Below are 13,953 nucleotides of genomic sequence, written 5' to 3' on the forward strand. Positions count from 1 at the left end.
TTTTTTTCCCTTTAGAAATGTCCCTCATAATTTGTCTCTTTCCACTACAAGACACTTGCTTTATCCAAAACAGTCATATTCAAAGTAATCCCAAATTGGAATCTGGCGCTTTCTCCTGACATGATTCTGCGCGTGGACGGAGCAGCAACACAGACGACTCGACTAACGTACTGCCACCTGCTGGCATAATTAGACAGCAAAAAAAATCTGGAAACTAAACTTCATTTTCACCCTTGACTATTGTATGACACGCACACATCAATGAAAACTAAACACAGTTTTGCTATAAATGCAGTTAATTTTTTATTAGTTTTGTGAACACTCATTACAGTTTTAGTTAGTTTTCCTTTTTTTGTTTTTATTTTTATTTCCATTAACGAAAATGTTTTTTCACTTCTAGTTTTCATTATTTCGTTAGTTTTCGTTAGCAATAATAACCTTGGTAGTAAGAAAATAAACTACTAACTCTTTTACACTACGTCCACGCCTACACTGGTATTTTTGAAAACGCAGCTGTTTCGTCCACACGTAAATGGTGTTTCAAATCACCGAAAACTGAGATTTTTTTTTTTTTAAACTCATTTTTTGTGTTTATGTGTGGACGAGGAATACAGAGTTCGTCATGCAACATTAAAGGCATGTGCCTTTATTCATGTCAGGCGGTGGGCAATGTTATTGTTTACATGAGAGGAATTGCAGAATGGCAGCTATTCAGATTAACAGTATTTTGTCTCTATCTTCAGGTTTTACATGCTTACATATAACACGCAGTTACTGTCCCTCCATTTAGAAAGGCAGAGGCGTCACGGTGTAATTATTTTACATGTAGTTGTTTTTTTCCTGTGTAATATTCAACATTGCTATCAATAAATTTTTCCAAAAAAAATGCCTCTGTGCAAAATGGGTTTAAAAACATAAACAACTGTGGGATGCTGTTTGTCCGTGATTTAGATGGGGGGGGACAAATCGTGGCAGTATCAGCCTGGTGTTATTTGTATCCCGCTGTAACTTTGCTGTATAAAGAGCTAACATCTCCAAAATGTCAGGAGTAGTTAGTCATTACAACAAGTGCTTGTGAACTAAAAATCAAGAATGTGGGATACTGTTTGTCCGTGATTTGGAGAGCCCAGCGCTGCTCCCGACGAAGGGAAAACCAATTCTGCAGGGGAGACCTACCTTGGACTTGTGCAGGTGAAACCAAAGGGAAGTTATGCTTCACTGTATTTTCTAGTCTTTGGCTTAGAATGAAGTTGGTTTGGAAACATATTCAGCTATGCTTCAGCCCCTGCTTTGCGTTTGTGTGGGCGCCGTGCTAGCAGTGTCCAAGCTTTGTTTTTTCCCCTTTTCATGCTCAACCTGATTCAATTGCTGTGGTGGGATCTTAAGAAACTTTTGCATAAACAAATGCCTGCAAATATCAAGCTGAAGCAACACTGTAAAGAAGAGTGGGCTGAAATTCCTCTACAACAATGTAAGGAACTGATAAACTCATAGAGAAAATGATTAAGTTATTGCAACTAAACATACCTTCTATATTGGAAGATGTACTTAGATGTACTTAGTTTTTTTCACTGGACATTCATTTACATCCAGTCCAGTGAAAAACTAAGTTCAAGGTTCTTTATTATTTGTAACTATGCATGTGACAAATAATAAAGAACCTTGAACCTTGAACTTAGTTTTTCACTGGACTGGATGTAAATGAATTCTTTTTAAAATTTGTTTAAAAGTTTTAGAGTACTGAAACATCATGGGTGAGAGCAGTCTCATGTTGCAAAAGCACTAAAAAGAACCAGTAAAGTCTGCAGATCTACATGCCGACTCTCACCAAAGTCCTATAATTAATAACTGGAAGTGGTTTCTGACACATAAGCACAGGTAAAGTGGGTAAATGCTGCCTGGCCAGAATAAAAACAAAGAGCACCAATGTCAACCAGTGACTTATGAAGGATGTCGCGCAAAGACCCAGATATTTATGTGTTTTATGGACCAAAACAAAGTAATGAGGCCACTGGCGTACAGTACATTCATCAGGTAGGAGGAATCATACTGCTCCCTGGTGGTCAAAGTTATTGCAGCAATTTCAATTTAGATTTGCTGGCATTTTTGAAAATACATAAGTTGTTAAAAGAGTGCTTCTCATAAAAAACAAAACACACAAATGTAATAAAACATCGTCTCTAATTATATGAAGGCTTGTTCATTTCTTCAGAGTCTGTCTTTATTCTTTCCACAAATTCCCGACAACAATACCTAAAAACAACAACAGTCCAAGGTTTCTGTTTGAAACAAACTTTTTCCAGCAGTCTTCTGGTTTGTTGATGTCTAATGTGTAAATCTACGAGAGAAGAAAATAAATATACTTCAATGGAAAACCTAATCTTAAAACACATGAATCTGTGCATGTTTCTCATTTAAATGTTGTATTAAAGTTGACCATGATCCTCACCTGGTTTGTCAGGTGCATTGCTACACCGGTGAGTACAGCATAGTAAGGGAGAGTCTGTTCAGCATTGACCCCAGCTAATACCAGTCCAGACATCATGGCCACAACGAAGCCACTCAGCCAGGGTTTGGTTTGCTCCTGGAACCTCAGTGCAGTAGATTTGACTCCTACTTTGATGTCATCCTCCTTATCCTATTTATGAAAGACAAAACAACACGAGGTCATAGTCAATCAAGGTCCCTACTTTAACATCCTGGATCCTGTGGACTTTCCTCCTCTGACCGCTAGCCCTCGCCATCCCGCTGTGTCGCTGAGGTCTGCGCCATCTCCACCACTACGCCCCCGGAGCCGCGGTGGGCAACCCGACGCTGTGGTGCAAACTCACCGCGGAGAGCTGTGCTTTACCCCGGCTCCTCGGAGAAGAGGACCCACGGCGCGGCTACCTGGGAGTCACTCACGCAGTCCGGCTGGCGCATCTCCATCTGAACACCCCCGGTGCCGCGGCGCGGGCGTCTCAGATGGCCAGCAGCCCCCGGTAGCACCTCCTCTCTCCACGCTGGTCCTCGGGGATTCCATCGTCAGGAACATGCGGATGAGGGGGGCGCTCACGCTGTCGTTCCCGGGAGCCACTGTTGTTGACATAGTGGACAGAATTCCCAACATTCTGGCATCCCACCCACAGGTTAACCGGCTCATCATCCACATCGGCACCAATGACATCCCCAAACAGCAATCTGAGCTGCTGAAGTTGGACTTCCTCCTACTCTTCAGCCTCCTTGGTCAGTTGCAGGTGAGTGCTTTTATCTCCAGGCCCACCCCCACCTGTGGCAGAGGGATAGACCGTTTCAGCCGGCTGCTCAGCCTTAACACCTGGCTTTCCTCCGCCTGTGTCTCCCACGGCGTGGGTTTTATTAACAATTTTGATGCCTTCTGGGAGAGGAGGCATCTTTTTGGGGCAGACGGGCTCCACCTCAACGCCTGGGGACGCCGTTTGCTGTCCGCCAATTTGGCATTTGGCGTACAGCACTCCCGCACATCGCCCTGTCACTACCCCAAATTGACATTACCTGCAGATCTGTCTGCCACTGACTGATGTTCCCCTGGTCCCAGCTCCTATATTTGTTCCACTTTTAACAGTAATACACAAAACTCTGGACTCGGACCTCTCTCTCCCACAGTCAACACAATACCCGTCATAATCACAAACAGAGAGCAACAGAATTATCATAAATCTAGTAACTCCAAAAACATTAATAACCTCCGGCCTCTTCAAAAATATCAACATCCATTCAACTCTATTGTCAAAAATCCACCAGTCTCAATCAGTATGGCACTTTTAAATGTCCGCTCTCTGTTGAACAAGTCTTTTATTATTAATGATTTAATTTTAGATAATAAACTTGACTGTTTATTTTTAACTGAAACATGGCTGGGTTCGGATGCACCAGTTTGTTCTCACTGAGGCCTCCCCACCAAATTTTAATTTCTCCTTTTCTGTTAGAAGTGGTAAGAGAGGTGGTGGGACTGCATCTTTAGCCAACAACACACTCACCTCCAAACAAATTTTACTTGATCATTTTACCACTTTTGAATTCCACGCTATTGTTTTCAGCAGCCCTCCAGTTTTATCTGTCACAATTTATAGACCACCTAAAGACAGTGCTGCTTTTATCAAGGAATTCTCAGAATTTTTAACAAACATACATTCAAAATATAATATGATAATTTTAACCTGCACATAGATCATCCTTCTGACCCTGCATCAAAAGAATTCTTAAACATTCTTCACTGTTTGGATTTTACCCAGCACGTCACACAGCCGACTCACAACAGAGGACACACTCTGGACCTGGTCATCACCCATGGGCTGTCCACCAGCGTGTCCTCTGTTGTTGACTTGGCTGTCTCTGACCACTACTGTGTGTTTTTTAACATCACCGGTTTTATTCAGCGGGAGACCTCGGTGCGAACTGTGAGGAGGCGCTATCTAACCTCTGAAGTGGCTGCAAATTTTACCAGGGTTTTAGACGAATGCCCCCCTGCGATTTTACCTGCACCCTGCGATTTGATTTTTAATCATTTCAACAGCAAACTGAAAAAAAGCCTTGACTCCGTTGCTCCACTCACCACCAAAAACATTAACGTAAAACACGTATCACCCTGGAGAAACGAAGAAGTCAAAAAACTCAAAAGAAATTGCAGGGCAGCAGAAAGGAGGTGGAGGAAAAATAAAAATACTATCAACCATCAAATATTTTGCGAGCAACTTAAAGTGTACAATAATACATTAAGGAATTCAAGAAATTCATACTTCGCCAAAATAATCAGTAATAACAAAAATAATCCCAAGGTCCTCTTTTCCACCATAGATCATTTATTTAACCCTGATTTTAACAGCTCCCAAAGAACCCCCACAGACTCACTCTGTGAGCAGTTTGCAGACCACTTCAGGGGAAAAATCAGCGCCATCAGATCTGATATTTTATCTAATCGCGATATGTTTGTAAACACATCTGCGGGCTCGATTGTACCTGAGGAGACACTGGACAGCTTTGTCCTGGTTAATGCTGAGAACCTTAAGAAAGTTTTCTCCACAGTGAGACCCACCACATGTCTTGTAGATCCAATCCCTTCTTCACTCTTTAAAACACTTTATGGATTTTTTGAGGCTGAGCTTTTATACATGATGAATTGCTCTCTTCAGTTGGGTGTCTTCCCTGCTGCCTTTAAAACGGCGGTGGTGAGGCCCCTTCTGAAGAAGAGCAATTTGGATTGTAATGATTTTAATAACTACAGACCTGTATCCAACTTACCATTTTTAAGTAAAATCTTAGAAAAACTTGTTTTTACTCAGATTAATGATTTTCTAAATGATAGAAAGATCCTGGAGATATTCCAGTCTGGATTTAGGGTGAACCACAGCACAGAGACGGCTCTCCTAAAGGTTTTAAATGATCTTAGATGTAACTGGGACGCCCAAAAGCTCTCAGTCCTGGTGCTACTGGATCTAAGCGCAGCCTTTGATACAGTAGACCACGCTATTCTTTTAAACAGACTGAAACACATGGTAGGCCTCTCTGGTGCTGTACACAACTGGTTCACTTCCTATCTCTCTGACAGAACTTTTATGGTGAGTATGGATACATGCTCCTCTAAGATCCATAAAATGACATGTGGTGTGCCTCAAGGGTCGGTTTTAGGCCCTGTACTTTTTAATTTGTATATGCTCCCTCTCGGCAGTGTCATCAGGAGGCATGGAGTGAACTTTCACAGTTACGCTGATGACACGCAGCTGTACATCTCTGTGTCTCCTGATGACACCAGACCAATGGATGCCCTTTTTAACTGTATTTTAGATATAAGATCTTGGATGGCAGAAAACTTTTTACAGCTTAACCAGGACAAGACTGAAGTTTTAATTGTCGGTCCTGAGGCTCAGAGAGAGAAACTCTTGTCTAAATTAGAGGCATTTTCACTATGTCCTTCGCTACAAGTGAAAAACCTGGGTGTTATTTTTGACTCTGAGCTTGGTTTTATCCCACATATTAAACATGTAACCAAAATTGGATTTTATCATCTAAAAAATATAGCCAGAGTCCGCCCAATTCTCTCTCGGGCCAACACGGAGATGCTGATGCATGCTTTTATTACCAGTCGCATTGATTACTGTAATGCCCTGCTCTCTGGTCTTCCTAAGAAGAATATTTCAACTTTACAACTTTTGCAAAACTCGGCAGCTCGTGTGCTGACGAAGACCAGAGGGCGGGCCCACATTACACCGGTTTTAGAATCGCTGCATTGGCTCCCCGTGTGTTTCAGGATAGATTTTAAAGTTCTTTTATTGGTTTTTAAATGTCTTAATGGTCTTGGGCCTTCTTATCTCTCAGATCTGCTTTTACCATATGAACCCTCGCGGACCTTGAGGTCCTCTGGTACTGGCCTTTTGATTGTCCCTAAAGTCAGGACACATACTCACGGAGAGGCAGCTTTTCAGTGGTATGGTCCTCGTCTGTGGAACAGCCTGCCGGAGGAGCTCAGGGCCGCAGAGAACGTACATGTTTTTAAGAACAGGCTCAAGACCCACCTTTTTAATTTAGCTTTTACTTAGCGTTTATTTATTTTATGCTTATTTATTCTATCCTGCTATTTTATTATTAATTTAGGCTTTACCTAATATTTATTGATTTTATTCTTATCCATTTTTTAATCTTCTTACTCTATTTATATTTATATTGTATCCCCTTCTTATTTATTTTATCTTTTTACCCTGTATATAGCCTATTGTGGCATATCTCCAGTGTTTCCTCGGAGGGGGCTCTCTGCACCGGGGCTGTGATCGACCGTGGCTGCTGGGTCGCTGGGGGTCCTCTCAGCCTGGCTGGGGGGCTCCTTTGCCTCCCTCCTGCTGTGTGCCCAGCCTGGAGGCTGCGGTCTGTGACCGGCTCTCGGTGCAGACGGCTCCCTGTTATAGTGTTTCCTCACTTGGCTCATGTGAACCCAGCCCAATTTTTACTCTTTAAGTGTGCGCGTGTGTGTGTGTGTGTGTGTGTGTGGGGGGGGGGGGGGGGGGGGGGGATATGTGTGTATTCACATCATTTATGTTAATGAGAGTGTGGGGAGTGAGTTGGAGGGTGGGGTGGGCTGCTTTTAACTATGTAAAGCACTTTGTGCTACATTTTTTGTATGAAAAGTGCTTTATAAATAATGATTGATTGATTGATTGATTGATTGATTGATTGATTGATTGATTGATTGATTGATTGATTGATTGATTGATTGATCGAACGAACATAGGACACATTAATCTCATGTTCACCTCAAAGAAAAACATCAGTAAACACAGTAAACTGCAATCCCTTAAACTGCATTTCTTAAATATAAAGGAACAGCTACCATGTACTCACAGTTTAAACTGTTTTTAAATTAGTTTCAGTTTCTCGGTTCCTTTCTTCTTAAATTTACAGGTTCTCAACAGTCACTTTATTATGTATACCAGTTCACCTGGGCAAAAATCCCTTATTGATGTCTGAGGTTAGAGGAGAATGGACAGAAAGGAAGCTGATAGGAAGGCAAGGTTAACTCAAATAACCACTCAGAAGAACATCTGCTAAAAAGCATCTCTCAACGCACAACACGATGGGCTACAGCAGCAGAAAAGCACATTGGGGGCTCCTGTCAGGAAATTGAAGCTATCATTTGCAAGCTAAATTGGACAACAGGTGACTGGAAAAACTGCTTTCCTGGTCTGGTGCTGATGACCTTGGTCATGATTTCTGCTGCAACACTTAAATGGCAGTGTCAGAATTTGGCATTAAAAAAAGCATGTTGCCAGGTATCATTGGTTCAGGGTAGTCTTGGTGTATGAGAGCGTTCTTTTACATTTACTGCACTCAGCCTTTGGTTTAAGGAAAGAATTGTGTTTAATAGGAACGAAGTGGTGCGATCTCTCAGGCCCACTACTTTACCTGATGTGCGTATATTGTGTCATATACCAGCGTCCACATCACTCCTGAGAAGTATAGCGGGAGACACACGGACCAATCACAAGAGCCTTTAATAGCGGACCAGCCGAGCAGAGCGCCCCAGTTGAAAGTGAGTCCTAAAGTGAGAGAAGAGAACAAGAGAACAGCTATAGCTCTGATAGTCTGTAAAATATTAACTCTAGACAAAGAACACTACAAGATAACTTTACACAGCACATACCCAACACAAACTGTGGCCAGTAAGTGAACCTCTTCATCAGTGGGTAGGTGATAACAAGAGATAAAGAAGCAGCACCCAGAGCTATACTGTGAGAGCATTTTGAACAATGTGAGGGAAAGACTGCAAAATAACTGGATAAATAATCACTTTTAGTTACACTATGAAAATTAACACACTGTAGTAATATTGTGATCCAGTTCAACTGTTGCACTAATTTTTTTTTCTCATGACTCGGAGGATTTAATCTAACCTATATACCTGTTCCTATTCTTCTATTTATATTTTCCTAATAAAATGTCATTAACGTTCATACATAAAATTGATTCTGAGTACCTGTAATAGTTGAGACACAAAAGAACCCCAAGTGCAAGCGAGAGCTGCCCTCCCAGGAAGACCAGCGCCTGCATTCGAGAAATCTCTCCTGATGCGATTGGTCGAGAGGCTGTGCGGGACACCTGCGCAAAAACACAAACACTTTCAATTTATCAGAGCTGAAAAATAAACACTTTGAGCAGGGGAGTGACAGTGACACAGGTAAGTCTAACGTCTGCTTAGAAATGGAAGTTTAATTTACTTTATTGCAAAAACATGTCCTGTTCTTTGTTTGGAGTCAGCTGTAAGAAAATCTCATTTACTTTTTTGTCGAAGTCTTTGTCCCACATGTCATTGATGGTGCAGCCGGCCCCTCTCATGAGAAGAGCACCTGTACCAAACAGTGTGAGCATGCCCAGATCTGGGAAGCATCCAGGGTTAGCAGCCAGAGCAATGCTCCATGTACAGGGGAGGTACAGCAGCCATGTCCCTATGATTAAAAGGCAATGAATTTCAAGGGAATTAAACAAGGAAGTAAGATAAGAACAGAAACAAAGCCCACAAAGAGATGAATGCGCAGCCAATAGCTACATTAATCTGGTGGCATTTTAAATGTGGTTTGGTTTTAGATGCATCTGTGCAGTGACACTGAAAAAATGCAGGGGCAAGATATTTTAGACTCATTGTCTTACACAGTAATTACATAAGAGTTTTACAGTTTGGTAGGATTCTTTCAAAGAACAATTTTAACAATTATTATCTACATCATGAGTTAGGGCTACATGCTTACAAAGATGCTTCCCTGTTAGTGCCAGTTAATAGCTCTACAAGGTCAAAGATGACGTGCTTATTTTAGCCATTTGTTTTCTGAAGACTGTATTAATGTTATATAGCTTCTTGTTTTGTTCTGTTTTGTTAACATGGTGAAAATGCTGCTAAAAATCGTTCTGGGCTTAAAGAGTGCATGTTTGGAATAAAGTCAAAATTCTGCAATATTCTAGATATCAATATTTTTCTTTTAAACTGACACAGATAAAAATCATTGCATAGCAGAAAATGAATGTGTAGACATGGTCATAATGACCTGCTGAAGTTAAACCTCAGTACATGAGCTTGCTTTGTCACAGTAGGAAGGAAAAACTCCCTTTTAACAGGGAGGGACGGCTATCTGTCGCGACTGGTTGGGGTGAGCGAATGAAGACACGACAACCCAACAATGTGATGTTCATATAAGTACAAACCTATAGGTTTGTCCAGCCTCATCAGCCGGAGGTACGGTTGGACGTGTACTGGTGCTGAATTTACTATAGTAGCAGCTGATAAACTGAACCGTCTTCTCCCGTTTTGCTGTGTTTCAAGAAGTCTTATTGATGACCAGATTGCAGATTGGTTCTTAGGCTTTCTCTTCCACACACGGGAGTCTGAGGGGGGCCCATCTCCAGCCTGTATCCCTTCCTTCTGGATGAAGCAGGTAGAAAGTGTTATGGTTCAAAATATTGGGGATGGAGACAAGAGAAAAACCACAATAACAACACTGGTCCGGCCGGGTCAAGTCAAACGATGATTTTAATGATCACACACGTGGGAGATGGACACTGATGCAGACAGCCTCAGATCTCAAAATGGTGGAGCATTGCTCAAACTCTTATAGCCTCTGGTTCTCCCACCTTATCATAAAAGCCTAAACATTCACATGCTTTTCTCTCACACGGCGCCTAAGCTACGACCTTGGCTCCCCGTTTATCTGCTCCTGCTGAGTTGGGGCAGAAAACTCCAGTATATTCTGTTCTCTTCTAATCAGACAAATAAGGCGATGACTTTCTGCAAACAGTATTTCTTATAACATCATAAAACAATATCATTCATCCACAATAAATCAGCAGTCTAATGTAATGCAAATCAGTTTAACGAATGCAATAGTTATCAGCTTCTTCTAATTCAGGAGAATAATGAAAACTAAAACTACATAATAATTCACAATCTTTAGTTAGGGGTATAACATGGCATAAAATAATATTATAATCTAACAATTGACATCGATAACAAGCTCCATGGTGGATCCTTTTCAGAGTGCTCAAAGCTAGCTTGGCTGGGAACATGGTGTCTCTCTGCACACACAGAAGCAGAAAGACACATGCAAACGAAGGTTAAACAAATACATTTGGTACAACAGAAACAGAGATGTGTGAAACTTTTGGCTGAAACAACCTGACTGTTTTAGCTGTTTAGGTAAGACACTGTACACACCTACATGAGACAAGCTGGTGTTACAGTAACAAGGCTAAGCTATCACTGAAAATATAATTCAATTCAATTCAATTTTATTTATATAGCGCCAAATCACAACATAAGTCGCCTCAAGGCGCTTCATAGATACAGAGAAAAACCCAACAATCATATGACCCCCTATGAGCAAGCACTTTGGCAACAGTGGGAAGGAAAAACTCCCTTTTAACAGGAAGAAACCTCCGGCAGAACCAGGCTCAGGGAGGGGCGGCCATCTGCTGCGACCGGTTGGGGTGAGAGAAGGAAGACAGGATAAAAGACATGCTGTGGAAGAGAGACAGAGGTTAATAACAGATATGATTCAATGCAGAGAGGTCTGTTAATACATAGTGAGTGAGAAAGGTGACTGGAAAGGAAAAACTCAATGCATCGTGGGAATCCCCCGGCAGCCTATGTCTATTGCAGCATAACTAAGGGAGGATTCAGGGTCACCTGATCCAGCCCTAACTATATGCTTTAGCAAAAAGGAAAGTTTTAAGCCTAATCTTAAAAGTAGAGATAGTGTCTGTCTCCTGAATCCAAACTGGAAGCTGGTTCCACAGAAGAGGGGCCTGAAAACTGAAGGCTCTCCCTCCCATTCTACTTTTAAATACTCTAGGAACAACAAGTAGGCCTGCAGAGCGAGAGCGAAGTGCTCTAATAGGGTGATATGGTACTACAAGGTCATTAAGATAAGATGGGGCCTGATTATTTAAGACCTTGTATGTGAGGAGCAGGATTTTGAATTCAATTCTGGATTTAACAGGAAGCCAAAACAGGAGAAATATGCTCTGAATGCTACCAACACACTTGCTAACTCTAGTGTGATATAACGCCAAAGCAAGCTTACAATGAAGGTTACAATAGAGAATATACCGATTTTAAAAAGACCAAACACTGGACAGATGACAACCACATCAATACTTCCCTGCTGGGTCGTCATTGGTCGTCTCTTCTTTGAGGCTGACAGACAAGTTGGAGGACCAGCGCCTCCAACTGGTGTGGAGTGTGCATCACAATTTCCTTACTGGTTAAATAAAAACCAGGTCTCACACTAACTAGTTTTTATTTTTTATTATGGCAGCTCCATATTCAGCATTCTTTATCCAGTATATCCACTTTGCCTCCTCTGCACATGTACAAACAATCAGTAAGTTGGTTTTATTCGTTTTTGTGGTTTCTTTTGCAATCCTCAATGGGAAATAGCTACAGAGGTCACTTTCTGTCAACCATATGTATGCAATAATATAAATAATATTCAGCTTAATGGAAGCTTTTATATGCCAATAGTTTTTTTAATAGCAGTGTTTTGTTAGTTTATCTAACACTGCTTCACCTAAGGCGTTCTTAACAATTGCCTGTTTCTTTCTTTTTTTGCACTTATTAAGGAAAAAGCACCCATGCTTTTTTGGTTAAAACCATATGTTGGAAAACCTCTTTGAACAAGCCCTGTAAGTCTACTTCACTTATTTTGTTCTTGTTAACATACAAAACAACCATGGAGTAGTAGTCAGTGTAAACTGATCGGATCCTAGAAATTTATTTCTGTTCATCTGGACCCAGCGTTTAGTAGAAACATTTTATCACTTATCTATGTGACTTCTTCAGTTTCAGCCGACTGCAGGCTTCACCAACTTTACAAACAATACGGCTGCATAATGACTAAAATAACACCAATAAGCCAGAAGCTTAGTTTCAATAAAAAAAAAATTCAAAGTGAGTAATAAGCTAAATAAGTCCTAAACAGATTCTTAAATTTACTTGTCAAGACAGGGTAGGGCTGTGGAATATGCAACATTATTGCATATGCAAAAAACATGTGACAAATGTAAGCAGCATTACAACTGAAACCTCACTGCTCTTGCTGAACAGTGCTGCACAGGGCCCTGTTCCAAAGGGCTTCGGAGTTGACGTAAAGCTGCGATGTATGTCGGCAACCTTCCGATTACAAGGCGAACTCCCAACTCTTGAGCCACGATCGCCCCAAAGACTACAATGAGAATAGAAACAGAGCAGTGTGGCTGGTTAAGTGGTGCAGTTGATAATGAAAAACATGCTTTCATTTTGTACTTTTTTAGTATGAGTACTATTCATTGTGAGATGAGGAATGGCTGCATTCACTGCATTATAAGATCGTGAAAGATAAACTCTTAAGCCCCTTCTCGTTTGAGAGATGGTCGTTCCTTTTTTACACAAACGGCCTCCTGCTTAAAGCAGGATATCTGCCTCGAAAGGATTTGCGCATCATGAACATATAAAGAGTGAATTTGAAACATATTGAGCAAAAACTGCTGTGAAGATGTGATATGTGACACAAATCTAGATCCTTTAATTTTCCCCTAGAATGTTTTAGCTTTCATCTTGTTGTAAAAGCCAGACCCTCTGCAAAAGTCTGCAACATCAGTATAAAATTTCTCTGGGATACCAAGGTGATATTGGTAAAACAAAGCTTTTCTTGCTATCTTTGTGACCTGTGCAGCTCAGCAAGCATCGTCACTGCAAGCACGTGGCCAACTGCCTGCGATAGAAACCGAGCCTGAAAAAAGGATTTCTGTTATAAGTTTTTAATAACAATAGCGCCCATTTATTTAAATATGCGGTGCTATATAACACTTACAGTATGGAGGATTTGTTAATACCTTTCATTGGACATTATAATACCTATATCGCCGGCCATAGAAACAGAAAACAACACCATCACAAAAACAGAAAAGACTTTTAAAAGGGGGGCTTGGCGTTAAGGTATGAAATCTACGTACTTCCGGTTACTGTTTCCCCAGATTTCACAATGAACTAAGCGTGGAAGTAAAAAAAACAACAACAAAAAACTCCATACGTTTTCGTGAATATTAACAAACACATATTTTTTTTTATCAAATTGATAAAATTTAAAAAAATACAATTAAGAAATCCTAGTTCGTATTAAACCAAAATATCCTGTCGTTATATCGAATCTCGTGTAACTGCTGGTAAATAACATTATAACTGATATTTTAATTACTTACACAGCGGAGGTAGTTTTCAGGTAGTTTTATTTTGAAGGGTTGGTGAATTCTACGGAAGTGAAGATGTTTTGTTGCGGTGGGGGAAGCACAGGCCAGGGAGAGTCACACACGCTTGAAAAATGGCGGAAACGTGCTCCGTGTTCATGCGACCTCCAGCAGCGGTTCAAAACGGTGCCTCCTAAGCCTTGTCCTGTTTTTGTGTGCATGCGTGAGTAAAAACCT

General features: G+C 41.1%; 1 protein-coding gene and 1 long non-coding RNA gene across 2 annotated transcripts; both read right to left on the bottom strand.

The window, feature by feature from the left end:
• Positions 1-1,964: 1,964 nt before the first annotated feature.
• Positions 1,965-9,946, bottom strand: LOC146697372 (4-hydroxybenzoate polyprenyltransferase, mitochondrial-like). The gene is made up of 7 exons (XM_085476083.1): positions 9,703-9,946; positions 8,785-8,951; positions 8,483-8,604; positions 8,150-8,235; positions 7,912-8,045; positions 2,450-2,638; positions 1,965-2,338 (listed from the first exon to the last, which is right to left on the bottom strand). Exons 1-7 carry the CDS (start codon positions 9,722-9,724, stop codon positions 2,222-2,224), a joined length of 837 nt encoding a protein of 278 aa, XP_085332209.1. The 5' UTR covers positions 9,725-9,946; the 3' UTR covers positions 1,965-2,221.
• A 617-nt stretch (positions 9,947-10,563) lies between these two features.
• LOC146697373 (uncharacterized) lies at positions 10,564-13,414 on the bottom strand. The gene is made up of 3 exons (XR_014923393.1): positions 13,344-13,414; positions 13,198-13,262; positions 10,564-12,716 (listed from the first exon to the last, which is right to left on the bottom strand). It is a non-coding gene; the product is annotated as an uncharacterized LOC146697373 (long non-coding RNA).
• Positions 13,415-13,953: the final 539 nt, after the last annotated feature.

This window comes from Copadichromis virginalis, linkage group LG12, assembly GCF_057382275.1.
Source record: "Copadichromis virginalis isolate Kocher_CV1m ecotype Utaka linkage group LG12, C_Virginalis_male_GT1.1, whole genome shotgun sequence".
Classification (NCBI taxonomy): domain Eukaryota; kingdom Metazoa; phylum Chordata; class Actinopteri; order Cichliformes; family Cichlidae; genus Copadichromis; species Copadichromis virginalis.

Bases quoted from the DNA above. Each gene is read 5' to 3' on its own strand.
- LOC146697372 (XM_085476083.1), bottom strand. From the start codon at position 9,724: ATGAGGCTGGACAAACCTATAG. The intron at 8,952-9,702 runs GTTTGTACTTAT...TTTTAATCATAG, and splicing joins GAGGCTGGACAAACCTATAG to GGACATGGCTGCTGTACCTC. The intron at 2,639-7,911 runs GTAAAGTAGTGG...TTTCATAAATAG, and splicing joins ACACAATATACGCACATCAG to GATAAGGAGGATGACATCAA.